A 15622-nucleotide genomic window follows, 5' to 3' on the forward strand; every position below is an offset into this window, starting at 1 on the left:
GCAAAGAACTTTGCCATTTTGTACGCTTTTTTAACAAGTTATTTGAATTTGCAAAATTTTGAGGAAGTTCTCGATAAAAAAACGTTTTTAATCCACCAGAACAAGCGAAAAGAATGCATTCTAGGAGTAAACGAGATAATTTGAGCAATTTTCTGCTTTGCTTTGGTAAAAGCATTTTTAAATTTATTTAGTGGCTTGTTAAAGACTTGGTGCAATCGAGTACGCCCATATTAAAGACTCACCTTGTATAACTCTGGTTTCAGAGCAATAAGCAAAAATAATGCATTTTCATGTTAATTTTTGATAAATTCTGCTTTGCTTTGGCATATATTTTAAATTCGAAAACACTCCTTTTATGGAAAAAAACGTTGTTTCAATTTTCTACATTATCTAAAAAATGTAGGTGGAATTTAGGTGGAAAAGTTGTAACATGAAAATAGTAAATATAAAAATTTGAGCTTTTTAATAAACGCTTTTGGCTGTTTGAGTCAGTGACATCGAGATTTGTTAAACTGGTACAATTGGACCAGAGCAGGGAAATGAAACAAAACGGGGATAAATGTAATAAAATTTTAATTTGTTACAGTTGAACAGGTAACAAAGAAAATTCAATTTAATATGATCAATTTTTGCTAACATTTTACTTTGACGTGCAGCGATGCAAAACTATTTAGATAGTTTTAAATGTAACAAAATATTCCAATTTTTACAAATTAGCTCGTAATTAACAAGCAGCAGATAACAAACAATATTTAAATCACAAAAATTGCGAAATTTGTTACTCACCTGATATTGTGTGCAATTGAAACAGTGCCAACAGCAGCTTTCACCCTCGACGTATTTCTTAGCTTGACCCAAATCACATGGAAAACTACACACGGACTCTGGAGGTTTGGGATGACCAAGTTTGAATTGTATCTCTGAAAATAGATCGACCCTTGATGTGTAATTATTATTAGAGACCGGAGTTTCTGAAACACTTCTAACACGCAATTTTTAAGGGCTTTTTTTAAAACTCGAAAATATTTTTAATTTTTCCTAAATTTCTACTTTAAATATTTGAATCCTAAATAGTTTTAATAAACATCCTACAGTTGTGATTAAAATAAGATTTTTTTAAAATCTTTTTAATCATTATTTAATTTAAAATCATGGCATTAAAATTTCCAATTTTATAGTTATTTTATTTCGCATCTAAAGTTTTTTTGTTTTTTAGGCTTTCAGTATTTCAGCCCTTTAGTTTTCTCTTTTGCCTATAATGTGTTATTTTATTGATTTCTTCAGTTTTTCAGTTTCTCGTGATTTTACTATTCTAATTTTACTATCACGCTTTCAATCACTTGTTTTTTTATTCCCATTTTTATTTTTTTTTACTTTTCAGTCTTTTAGAGGATTGATTTTTGTATTCAAAATCTAATGTTTCAATTTATTAGTGTTTTTTCTTTCCAGTTTCCTAGTCTTTTAGTCGCTTAGTTTTTTAGAATTTCAGTCTCAATATATTTTCGTTTTTTGTGTTTTTAGTTTGTCAGCGCTAAAGTTTTTTTGCCAGTGTTTGAACTTTTAATTTTTAAAAATATGCATGCTCTAATTTTATTTTGAATTATTATTTTAATTTAAACAATTTTAGTCTCATAAAATTTCTGAAGCCGCCTTGACTTTGGAAGAAAAAAATTATTTACGTAAATTACAGAATTGATCATTTTATTTGCATCTAAAGCGAAATTCCGTCCAGTGAGAAAGACTGCTCCTTAAACCGGTGTACTGGTGTTTCATTTGTCCCAGAAATGAATAATCGATCAATAATTCAGCAAAAACTCAATTCGCTTGCAAGATCCTCTCACAAAACTTAAAAATGTACCAAATTAAGTGAAAAATCTTTATATCTTTATAACTTTTTAGTTAGTAACTTGGGCATTTAAAGTTTATGAGTTATGTTCTTTTTTAAAACAAAAAAGTGGGTGTTATATTTTACTTTTTTGAGCTAACATCTTATTTTTTATATTTTTAGGTTTCTGGTCTTTTAATTTTATAGTTTTTTAGCGTTTCATCACACAGTTTTTAGGTTTATTTTCAGTATTTCAGCTTTTTATACTTTCTTAATTTCTCATTTTCCATATTCCTTTCCTAAATTTTTCAGATTTTAGTTGTTATAATTTTATATTTCAAATTTCTAATTTCTGAATGTTCTTATTTTGCAGTTTTATAGTTTTTTAATTTATCATTCTTTCAGTCTACAAATCACATCTACAAAATTTTAATCTTATTATTTTTATACCAGTTTAATTTTTTTTTATCTTTTCATTTTCAGGTATTGGTTTTTTATTTAGAATGTCATGTTTTAATTTATTTGCGTTTCTTTCCTTCTGAAAACTCACAAGCCTTGGCAAATGCAAAGCATTATTTTAGTCAACTCACTTTAAAAAATGAATAACTTTCTCACTGTGAATGTTAGTAAATAACATAATAAAATTAGAAACAGTGAACAGTAGACCTGTTATTTGTTGAAGCAATTAAACTTGTGAAAAAAGTGTAAATGCTTGTAAAATGTTTTGCAAGAGTTTCGGAAAAATTCGTTGGTGACAAACTGTACAAAAAATGTACTGAAAATAAAAATGTTAATTGAATAAAAAAATAGTGATAATGCTGAGGTGGTAATTTCTACGAAAAAACAATCAAAGTTTACAACAGCAATTTAGAACAATCTTTAGGTTCAACAATAAATTTTTTATTTTTCCTGTAGTAAGAATTAAGAAAAAATATATCCTAGATTTTCAGATTTTAATACCTAAATAAATAATAATTTACGGTTTCTAATAATTATTCACCCGTATGTAGCTATTTTCAAATTTCAAGCTTTTATCTTACAAACACTTCAAAGACAAACATGTGAATGGTGGCAACTAAAAATTTCCACAAAGTTCGGTTTATTCTGCTTTTGTCGCATGTGTGAAATACAAATGGGAGGGCAAAGAGTTCACTGTAAAAGATTTTAAACAGCAAGGGAGAACGAATTGTGATATGCTCAATATTTCTAAAGCACAAAGAGCGAGCGGAAACATAAAACATAAAGCCATTGAAAACTGGCGTCAAATGTTTAAAATTTCCAAACAAATTTTCAGTAAAATTGTATCACTTTTGTTGTCTTAATTATTTATTTATCTTAACAATAAGAAATTTTTACCTGACATGTTCAGTCTTAGTTCTCCTTCAACATATTCCCCAACTCTCACCCACTGATATTTCCCTTTGGATACTTGCTTGAAGTGGATGATGTTGTAGCGTGCGGGACCATCTCCATTGCTGTCAAAATGGAACCTGTCACCGCTCAAACCTGAAAATAAAGAAACAACTTTTCAATGAACACGAAGATGTGAAAACCGTGTATAACATCTGTTAGGAATGTGACATATTTCCCAACTACATATGCATTTTATTCTGCTAGATAGAGTTTGTTACTACATACATACGTGTGGGAGAATTACATCTGCAATGCATTGGGTTTTACAATAAAATTACATTTGATCGCCGTTTGAAAAGTTTAATTTTTATCATCTGCGGAATTCAGTGGTGAACCAGGAGTGTGTAATCGGTCTATAACTTTTTTGTTATTTAAAATATTACCATGCCGTTTTTATTTTCTGATAGACTGACTTAAAATCCACAATTTAAAAATATTTTTATTATACATAGGGTGTTGTATACAGTATAAATATTTTTGCATAATTAGATTCTAGGCAAAAAAATAATGTATCTTTTTATAAACTATTATAGGTTTCTCTTTTTGTTTCAAAATTATTCAACTTTTTGTTATAAAAAAGACCAATATTTAAAAAATCACTGCGAAGCCGCTCATGAATATTTTCCGATAAATTTGCAACAGAAAAATTTATAATACCTTAAGGCACGCAGATAATATACAGGGTGTGCCAAAACGCAAAAAGTTAAATAACAATTTTTTTTTCAAATCGAACATCATGATTTTTTTATGCATTTGTAGCATTTTTAATAAGCTTTCTAATGATGTGCATAGCAAATTTAAAAGATTTTTCGAGACTTTTTAAATAAATGTATTTTATTACAAGAGGATCTGATAGTCAAATGATAATTAATTTTGTGATATGTACTGTGACTAATTACATTAAAATGCTTTCGATATGTCTAAGGAAATACATGGTGTTCTATTAAAAAAAAATAATTATTCAATTTTTTGCATTTTGGCATTTGTACATTTTGTGCATTATTTCCGTGTTTCTAGTAAAATTCGACTATTTCCTAAAAGTACAAGGTATTTTGAATTTTTCTTTTGCAAATTTTCCGAAAAACATTAATAGGCGACTTGCAGTGATTTTTCAAAAAGTGGTCTTTTTATAAAAAAATACATTATTATTTTTCTAATTATTCAAAAATATATAGGGTGTTCTATTTAAATAAATATAACTTTGATTCACCACCCTGTATACCGCACCCTGTGTGTAATAAAAATATTTTTAGTTTGTGGCCTTTAAGTAGATTTATCGGATAATAAAAACGGGACAGCCTGTATACTGTTGCTTTAGTTGCGACTTTATTTTTTTCTGAAATTATTCGTCTTCAGAACATAAAAAAATATTTTTGAAATTAATATTTGAAGCAAAAACCTTCAACCCAAACTTTTTTTATAGTTATAATTTTTTAACCAAGTATACAGCGAGTTGAAAAAGTCCATTTCTGGTTTCAAATGTTAGAAAATTATTTTTGTTCTACAACATGTAAATATTAACCCACAGCTTTATGTAAACTTATTTTTAAATATACATTATGTTCCAGAAATGAGCTACAACAATACAAACTTATGTTTTTTTTTTAAATGGTTATGGACTGCCGCCCTCGCCGTTTCGATTGCAAATAATGTGTTATATAAAAAAACAAATTTTTTCAAGAATGCTTAATTTTATTCAAGAAATTAAAAAATGAAATAGATGTACAAAATTACTGAATTTTCTTTAGAAAATTTGTCAACTAGGTATTTTCCACTGTTTTCCTTCGTTTGAAATATCGTGTAGATGAGTTTTCTTCCACTGTGTTTCTTAAATAATTGTTAACAAATTTTAAAACTGAAAAAAACTTTCAATTATTGCTCTTCACATCGGTATTGTTAAAAAACGTTTCAAACTCTTTGAAAAGTTGCAAAAGTTGATTACATTTTTCTTATTGAGGTAAACAAAAAGCTATTCCAAGTCTTGTTTTGTACCAAAAAATGTTTTTTTTACATAGCAACAAATCTTTTTTTATATAAAATTGAACATTTAATGGTTATTATATGAATATGATTCGCTAATAAATACTTAATATTTTTTCTATGTACCGAATTTTTTAGAATTTTTCTATATTTTTTTTAATTGAAATTTATTAATTAAGAATATAAACTAGAAATATAATTGAAGACTTGAAAATATTAATATAATTGTTGATAGCCTCAAAGATACGTTAATTTGAATTTTTTAAGGATTTTTATCACAGAACAACATTTAAACATTCTTTGTTCTTAGATGAGGTAAGAAGTAGTAATTTTCTGCAACTACATAATTAAACAATTAATTTTTGAACAATTGACTTTACAAACATATTATAAGAATTTTTTTGGTAACATCTTAAATGAATTTCTAGAAAAAAAAACGCAATAAAATTTTAAATTGAGGTAAGAGTGTCTCAGATATACGATTCCATGTATAATTTTAAATTTTTTTGTTGTATTTTGTCAAATTTATCTAGTTGAAGAACACTTCAAATAATGAGAATGAGTTTTTCCAAATTTTCTCGAATCTATTGTGTTTTTCTGTAAAAATTGTATTTTGTCAAATTTATCTAGTTGAAGAACACTTCATATAATGAGAAAGAGTTTTTCCAAATTTTCTCGGTTGGTTGCCTACTTGAACGCAACATGTCGCGTCCTGATTTGTTTTGTTTATATTGCCGAAATAAAGCAAATAAAGGGCCAAAATGTATCAAGTGTGACAGGGTATTTCACCCTAAGTGTGTCGAAAGACTGAATATTGAAGTGATTGATGATGAACAAGTAATATGTTGTACTGGAATGGAAGAAAAATCGGACGATGTCCTTGAATTTCTAAAAAGTGAAGAGTTCTCTGAACTGGTAAGAGGAATTGTAACAAATGCAACTATGGGACTTCAAGATGAGATCCAAAAACTACGTAATGAAGTTGATGTATTGAAGTCATCTAATATAGATCTTATTAAGCTGCTCACTCCTTCTTCGGGAGTAGAGATAAGACCTAACCATACTCATACGTTAACGCAGGAAATTAAAATTCAACGATCTAGGGATGATAGTGGTTACAGCAACACCAACAGCAGTAAATTGAAGACAACTATTCCTAGTAAAAATTTAACAACGAGGAGAGAACAGCAAAAAGATCTAATCGATGTAGGACCAAAAAAACTACGCGATAATAATTCAACAGTGAAGACAGCTGATTTCGATATAGAAAAAGTAGAAAGAGACAATGACCGCTCATCTAATGGCTGGATACAAATACAGTCAAAAAGACGAATAAACAAAAAATGGTCCGGTGTGCGTGGTAAGGCTAATACAGAGAAATCTTCAGGTCTTACAGCAGCAAATAGGAAGGCATATATTTACGCTGGAAATTTCGAAAACTCAACTAAAGAAGAAGATGTTAAAGACTATTTAAGCAAAATATTCCCTAATGAGACTATTGAAGTAGAGAAACTTACTAGAAGAGATGATGCTAGGAGCATATCGTTTAAAATTATCACAGATCGTCGGCTTCTGGAACACCTGTACAATCCAGACAACTGGCCGGAAGATGTGTTGATTAAAAGATATCAGTTTTTTCCCAAAAAGCAGAATAACCTACACGAATCAGAAAGTATCTCCAGAGACAAATGAAGAACCTTGCATATTGTATCTGAATGTTCAGAGTTTCCTGCCGCATAAGGATCAGTTAGTTGTTCTAGTGAATCAAGTGAAGCCAAAACTACTAATATTAAGTGAAACAAGAGTGACAGAAGATATTAAGGACGTTGAAATTCAAATACAAAACTACAGTGTGTTAAGGTGTGATTCTTCAAATAGGTACACTGGAGGTGTGATGGTGTATGTGAGAAATGATGTGAAGGTTTCGTCTATTGATACCAGAGTTTGTGAAGGAAATTATTGGAGCTTGAAATTTGATCTTGATCTTAAAAACAAGAAAATTAAGATCTGCTGTGTCTATAGGTCGCCAAGTGGTAACTGTCGTCAATTTATTGAATTATTTGAAGAATACTGTGATTTATTTAGCAACGATAGATGTATCATATTAGGTGATTTTAATATTAATTTCTTATCAGATAGTTACTATGTAAATCAATTAAAAAACATTGCGCGAGTATATGGCATGGAGCAAATTGTAAAAGATCCAACTAGATGCACACTAAACAGTAGTTCATTAATTGACTTAGTGTTTTATAATGATGTTCATTTAAATTCACATGTACTTGTCACTCCTAAAATTAGTGATCATAATATAATTTTCATTACAATGTTATATAGTAAAGATAAATGCTTTGAAAAATTAATAAACTACCGTTATTACAGAAATTTTAGCGAAATTAACATTATAAAAATATGTGATAAAATAATGAAACACAATTGGGATCAAAGTTCAGTAGATGTTAATTTATTGTACAATAATTTATTTACTGTTTGTAAAAATATTGTTGATGAAGTAGCTCCAATATGTTGTAAAAGGCTTAATACAAAATTGCCATGGTATGATAGTGAAGTCTCCAAAATCGCGCAAGCTAGAGACCTGCAATATCGCAAATTTAAGCAAACTGCTGATGCGGAAAGGGAAATTCACTGGTTAAATTTTAAAAAGTTAAGAAACGAAGTTGTCAATTTGATAAAATGTAAAAAAGATAAATATTACCACGAGAAAATCGACAATAATAAACATTCACCAAAAAAAATGTGGAAAACGTTAAAACAACTCATTAGTAAACCTACCTGTGATGCACCAAAGTCTGTGATATTTCCCATAGATAATCAGAACAAAACATATAGCTGTGATAAAAAAATCTGTGATAATTTTAATTTATATTTTGTAAATAGTATTAAGGACATAGCCAATAGTATTACTTGCAATAATGTTATGCCGACAACTGATCTTCAACTTAACATACATGTAAATAGTAAGTTTTGTAATTTTAAACTTTTGGAAATGAAAGAGCTCAAAAGTATAATTTTATCTTTCGAAAATAAAATTAATATATATGATTTTTTTAATCCCACATTATTAAAACATTTTTTTTATGTCATTGGTCATGTCCTATTACATTTTGTTAATACATCACTTGATAAGGGTGAATTCCCTGATGCTTTAAAAACTAGTACGATAATTCCAATACCAAAAATTGCTAATACTTCAAAAGCTGAAGAATTTAGACCTATTAATACATTACCCACATTTGAAAAATTGATTGAAAGAGCAGTATATGATCAGTTAGTAGAATATTTTGATAAAAATAAATTACTGTTTACAAATCAGTCAGGTTTTAGAAAAAATCACTCTTGTGAATCAGCCCTGCAGTTAACTGTTACCAAATTTAAAAGAGAAATTGACGGTGGTAGATATGTAGTAGCAGTTTTTTTAGATCTTAAAAGAGCATTCGAAACTATCGATAGAAATATTTTATTAACTAAATTGCGGTGCTATGGTATTGGGGGTAATGTCATTAAATGGTTTGAAAGTTATCTAACAGACAGGAAACAAAAAGTTAAATATAATAACGTTTTGTCTGATGAAGTGTCTAGTGAATTTGGTGTACCACAAGGTAGCGTTCTTGGCCCTCTTTTATTTTTAATTTATCTTAATGACATTGTAAACTATTGTGATTGTGATTTTGTTAATTTGTTTGCCGATGACACATTGGTAGCATGCTATGACACTGATCTTGATAAATGTATTCAAAAAATGAACAAGGCTCTCGAAATACTTGAAAAATATTTTAACACAAATAAACTTAAAGTAAACGTGTCCAAAACTAAAGCTATAATTTTTACAACTAAATATAAATACAACCAAATTGATTTTGCCAACATTAATTTAAGCATATATAACATAACTGTAGAGTTTGTTAATAAATGTAAGTATTTAGGATTTTACCTAGATAGCTTGCTCGATTTTGAGAGTCATCTCGATTATGTTTGTATAAAAATTAGGACGAAATTGTTTTTTTTCTTAAGAATATCTACGCATGTGTCAATGCAAACAAGAATTTTAATTTACAATTGTATTGTCCAACCACATTTTGATTATTGTGCCACACTTATGTACCTGCTACGGCCTAGTCATGTTGTACAACTGCAAAAGCTTCAGAATAGAGGAATGCGTATAATTTTAAGATGTAACCGCTTAACACCTATAAAATGTATGTTATCGGCTCTAATGTGGTTTTCTGTGACGCAACGACTGTATTATTCTACCATGATTTTTGTATATAAAATAATTAAGCTTGGAGTACCAGAGTATTTCAGTGAATATCTTATTTGCAGAAATAGTGTACACAATTACCAGACTAGGGATTCTTCCAAAATTAATGTTCAAAGTGTAAATTACCGACAAACAATGTTATCTTTATTTTTTAAGGGTATTAATGAATATAATAAGTTACCAAACAATATTAGAAATGCAGGTACTCTATCTATATTTAAATCAAAAATCAAAGATTATGTGAAGAAAAATGTGCAATAAGTGTGACTTTTATCCACTAATGTAATTTTTTATTTATTTTTAACTATTGTAACTAGGTTTCCTATTAATTAATAAATTCTTCTTCTTCTTCTTCTTCGAATCTATTGTGTTTTTCTGTAAAAATTGAAACAGTTGAAAATGTAATACTCTTCAGCCCTAGTTTATTAATTTTTTGCTTCAAATGTACTTAGTATTGCAAAAATAGCTTTTATAAGCAAAACCAGCAAAAATAATGCAAAAATTTTGCTCGAAATTATGTAATTTTTTAGTGTTATTGCAATTTGAGTAAAAATTTTTAATACAAAAATGATGCAATAATTTTTTTGGATAAGCGACAATTTTTTACCGATTTTTTGCACAAAAAACATTAATGTTTTTAAGGAAATTAGAAATGGTAATTACTACCTAATACTAATAGAATGATTAATTAATTTTAATTGAAAAATTTTGAAAAAAGTGAGAAAAATATATAAAAGTTTTTATAAAATAAAGCATCAAATTGAAGTATACCTTTCAGTTATTACGTAATCAGTTACTAAGAACCGATTTTGTTTAACGACCATATTGTTTGCCAAAACGAGTGAGCGCAACAAAAAAAATGATATTTGCCTACGAGATTTGGAAAATACTTGTTGAATTTTTTGACATAGATAACTTTTTACCTACATAATAATATTGCATCTTTTGAGTTTTTGGACCCCTTGGGCACTTGTGGCTTAATCTGCATCTGTTTCGTTTTACATTTTTATTCATCCATTAATTATACAACAGGATAATAAAATCAAGCCATTATTAACACGGCAGTTTGTTACAACAGAGATCTAAATCCTTAGTTAGCTTTAACGAGCTCACCCTAGGCAAACAAATGAGTACATGTAATATTATGGATTGTCGGTTACTTCTTGTTATGTTTGCCTGCAAATAAAACTACATCAGTAGCTCCGAAATATACAGGAGAAGGAACAAAGCGAAAAAGAAATTAATTGGCAAAAATAAAGTGCAATAAAGAAATGAGAATATAATATGAAAACTGTCGTAATATAAAATGTTTCCGCCTTTTGTAATATTGTAGGTTGAGCGAACTTGTTGAACCAATATAAATGGCGAGCATTTTTCGATAAAGTTCGAGTTGAACGACAATTAAGCCATATCTCTACGTGTTATATCTATTGACAGAAGAGCTTGGAAACGTAAGCGATAAACTTAGAAACATGGTATTAGAGAGCGTTCCAAAGATAAATTCGAATCAAGTTTTCAGCGTCACGAAGGATTTGTTTCAGTGTGGATGAGGTGAAAATTAATGATTCAGAAGTCTAAACGGCAAAGTACATGAAGTGTAGAAAAATTCACGAAACGTGATGTAACATGTATTCTAGATTCCCTAAATCCTGTATAAACGTGACTCTGCTGACTTGAACGCATCCGAGCGTGTTGATAGCTTTCACCGTTTTTTTTTATTAAATAATACAGTAAAACGCTCAAATTCTGTTTTGTTTCGTGTTGAGTTGCGAAAAAAACGCAATTAACGAATCAAAACAATTCCTTTTAATCCATTGAGACGCAAGAAAACAGCTGATCAGGGCTTTATCGAGTTAAACAACCTAACAAAACGCACACAAGTTTCGTACACAAGAAGAATCACTAATCACAAAAAGAAACGTAATTTCATCAACTTAAAAGGAATCTTAGAAATGTTGTCGGGAAGGTAGAGAAAATTCGATCAATGCACTTGTTTGCTAACGATTTGAACCGTTGTTTTCGATGATTGTAGCGTCTCAAATTAAGAACTGAATGGAATCAAATAATTATTTTTGTTTTTATTCGAGATAATTTATACTATAATAATTATTTTTTGTACATTTATTTAGTTAGTCTAATAATAATAAAAGGATCCTCACTATGCCATATCTTAATGTTTGATTCAGTAAAGTTTTGTTATCGAAACAACTCAATTTTACAACAGAATTTAATAAATTTTCAATCATAATTTTTAATTCCGGCGCCTCCACCATTTTTCTCAAAGCAATGTTAGAAACAATTTTCAACTACAATTTGATGTTATTTATAACCAAGAAAGTTTATCATTAAGAGTTTGAAAACTTGTTTGAGAAAACAACTTTCTAGAAGCCTTTTGTTGTAGGCTTTTTTTAAACCTTGCAATCGAAATTAAAATTAAAAATTTTTACAATAAGTGACAGATTTTGGATCTATAAACAAATCACCATCGCTGGTGAACAGTTAAATTGGATTTAATGATGAGACAGGACTTATCCCTTATCAGTTTAATGATAATTGTTCTATGTCTTCGATTTAAATGTAAGAAAGTTTCTGGATATAAAATAGACGATTTTACATCAGAACTTATAATAATTTTTAATCCCGGCGCTTCCACCATTTTTCTTATAGCAATGTTAAAAACAATTTTCAATAACATTTCGATATTATTTATTACCAAAAAGTTTGGTCATTACAAGCTTGAAAACTTGTATAAAAAAGTCTTTCTGGAAGATTTTTGTTGTCGGATTTTATAAAACTTGAAATCGATAGCAAAATTTAAAATTTTGCAAACCTTTTTTTGATGGACAGTTTAATTAGATTCCATGATGAGATATAGGACTTATCTTTAGTCATTTTAAGATGAAAGTGATAATTATTCCATGTCTTCAATTTAAATTTAAGAAAGTTTTTGGATGTAAAATATTCGATTTTTCAACAAAAGTTAATAAATTAATAAAATAATAAAATAATAATCACAAACTATAAATAATCAAATTTTATTCCGGTAGATCAATGAATATTCTGTGTTTAAATTTTAAATTTGAGAAAGTATTTGCATCTAAAAAAGTCAATTTTTCAACAGAGATCAGTAAATTTTCAATCACAATTTTTAATCCCAGCGCCTTCACTATTTTTTAAAGCAATGTTAGAAACAATTTGCAGCTACAAATCGATGTTATTTATAACCAAAAAATTTTATCATTATAAGTTTGAAAACTTGTTTGAGAAAACGACTATCTAGAAGATTTTTTGTTGTAGGATTTTATAAAATTTGAAATCGAAATTAAAATTTTAAAATTCTTGCATTTAGGTGACAGATTATTTGTTCTATGAACAAACCTCTTTTAGATTCAATAATGAGACATAGGACTCATCTCTAGTCAGTTTAAGAAAAAAGTGATAATTTTTTCTTGTTTTAATTGACGAAAGCTTCTGGATGTATAATGGTCGATTTTACAACAAAAAAGTTAATAAAAAAAAGTTAAAAGTTAATGAAATAAATAAACAAAATTCACAATCTGCAAATAATCTTAATTTTATTTAGGGGAATTATAACTTCCCCAGGTCTAAATTTTAAATTTAATAAAGTAGTTGTATCTGGAAAAGTCATTTTTACAACAGAACTTACTAAATTTTCTATCATAAATTTTAATCCCGGCGCCTCCACCATTTTTCTTATAGTAATGTTAGAAACCATTTTTAATATCAATTCGATATTATTTATAACCGAAAAGTTTTATTTATGAAAGCTTAAAAACCTGTTTAAAAAAGAATTTCTAGAAGATTTTTGTTGTAGGATTTTATAAAACTTGAAATCGAAATCACAATTTCAAATTTTTGCAATTAGGTGACAGATTCCTGTTCTATAAAATCTCTTTTCGGCAAACAGTTAAATTAGATTTAATGATGAAACATAGGACTTATCCCTTGTTAGTTTAATAAAAAAGAAGATAATTGTTCTAAATCTTCAATTTAAATGTAAGAAAGTTTCTGCATATAAAATAGTAGATTTTAGAACAAACATTAATAAACTAATAGAATAATAAAACAATAGTCCCAATCTGCAAATAATCGGAATTTTATTTAGGAGCATCATATTTTCCCCTTGTCTAGATTTTAAATTTAAAAAAGTACTTGTGTCTAAAAAAATCTTTTGCAACAAAACCTAATAAATTTTCAATCATTTTTCTATCCACCATTTTTTATAGCAATGTTAGAAACTACTTTCAATAACATTTTCATATTATTTATAACCAAAGAATTTTTTTACTGGAGGCTTGAAAACTTGTATGAAAAAATGACTTTCTAGAAGATTTTTGTTGTAGGGTTTTATAAAACTCAAAACGAAATTAAAATTTGAAATCTTTGCATTTAGGTGACCGATTTTTTGTTCTATAAACAAACCTTTTTTTGGTGAACAGTTAAATTAGATTCAATGATGAGATAGAAGACTTACCTTTAGTCAGTTTAACAAAAAGGGATAATTTTTTCATGTTTTCAATTTAGATTTAAGAAAACTGGATATAAAGTAGTGGATTTTACGACAAAAGTAAATTAACTAATAAAATAATAAAATAAAAATCACAATTTGCAAATCATTCCGGTGTATTATAAATTATTCATTTCTAAATTTTAAATTTAAGAAGGTATTTGTATCTGAAAATGTCAGTTTTACAACAGAACTTAATAAATTTTCAATCACAATTTTCTTAATTCCGGCGCTTCCACCATTTTTCTTATAGCAATGTTGGAAATAATTTTCAATAACATTTCGATATTATTTTTATCCTAAATGTGTTTTAAACATCCAAAAGTTGTGTTTAACCGTTCTATTTTAAATTAGATTATTTTACATTTAGTTTATTAGTTTTTAGCTTAGAAAAAAACCACATGAAATTTTTCAGTTTAGTAAATTTTTAATTTTACATCTATAGATTTTTTCAGCATCCAGTCTTTTATTCCTAGTTTCTTAGTGTTCTTAGTTTTTAGGTTTTAAAATATTTCAACTATTTAATTTCTTAGATCTTAAATAAATAAAAACTTACGTGTATATAATGGTACAAACATTGATAATAAACTGCCAGGAAAAATAAAACAAATTAAAGAACGCAACATATTTAAACGGTAAATTTTGAGATTGTTTCATGACAACTCTTGTGTCTTTAGAAGAAAATAAATTATTACTATTATTAATTAATCAATTAATATAATATTTCATTATGTTTTAAATTTTCCTGCAGTAGAAATTAATAATAAATATAACATAAATTACTGAACTTTGTACAAAATTTCTCTTCTTTCACAACTTTAAATAAAGGTTTTAACCTCTTAAAAATTGATTATTATTATTAAACATAACTTATATTCTATTTTGTAGCACGTGCAATAAGTTTTTGTTTGCGAAAAAATATTGTCACATGAATGACTGAAATTTTATCTATTACGAGCATTTGTGGGCAACCACTTGACCTAAACGCTGAAATACTTGTATCTACATAACTCCTGATTCCTTGTAGCACGAAGGGGAAAAATTTGGGATTCCCTCAGAGAATATTACATCGATAGGTGTTAGATATTCTACTTTCAAGGGTTTTCAAGAGAGATACTCAAAACAAGACCTTAGATACGTCGAGAATACGAAAATCTATACTTTATTGTGGCGCTGCTAAAAATTTTACAGTGTAATAAAAGGATAACGTATCGGCCCTAGACCAACATCAAAAGTGCTTGTAAAAGTTCTTTGATATGCACTTGTGTGGCTAAATATGCACAAGAGAAGCACAATTTTTACGGCGATGCTATGATGAGAGTAAAATAAGAGCGAGAATACGTTTCAACGACAAAACGCTTTTATGCATTGTACAGGGTGTTGCATTTTGGATGACCGAAAGGGGATCTCCGAAACTAAGAGGTTTACAGAAAAACACGAGTGACACATTCTTGAGTTTTTTGAAAAAAATAATTTTGGTCAAAACCGCATCTCGCTATCGTCTTTTGTTTTCGACTTATAAATAAAAGTTGACATTTTAACAAAATCTTAAAAAATTTATATCCTCCTTATTATAGAAGATACACATTTGAAACAA

At 28.0% G+C, this 15622-nt stretch overlaps 1 protein-coding gene across 6 annotated transcripts in view; it reads right to left on the reverse strand.

The window, feature by feature from the left end:
* Positions 1–15622, reverse strand: part of LOC656715 (metabotropic glutamate receptor 2) — a 419913-nt gene that overhangs the window by 20414 nt on the left and 383877 nt on the right. For all 6 annotated transcript variants that reach the window (XM_064354798.1, XM_064354797.1, XM_064354799.1 and 3 more), the window contains 2 exons: positions 3182–3331; positions 787–920 (listed from right to left, as the gene is read on the reverse strand). In XM_064354798.1, the coding sequence (XP_064210868.1) occupies positions 787–920; positions 3182–3331 (284 nt within the window). The remainder of the gene's footprint in view (positions 1–786; positions 921–3181; positions 3332–15622) is intronic.

Source organism: Tribolium castaneum, chromosome 2, assembly GCF_031307605.1.
Source record: "Tribolium castaneum strain GA2 chromosome 2, icTriCast1.1, whole genome shotgun sequence".
Classification (NCBI taxonomy): domain Eukaryota; kingdom Metazoa; phylum Arthropoda; class Insecta; order Coleoptera; family Tenebrionidae; genus Tribolium; species Tribolium castaneum.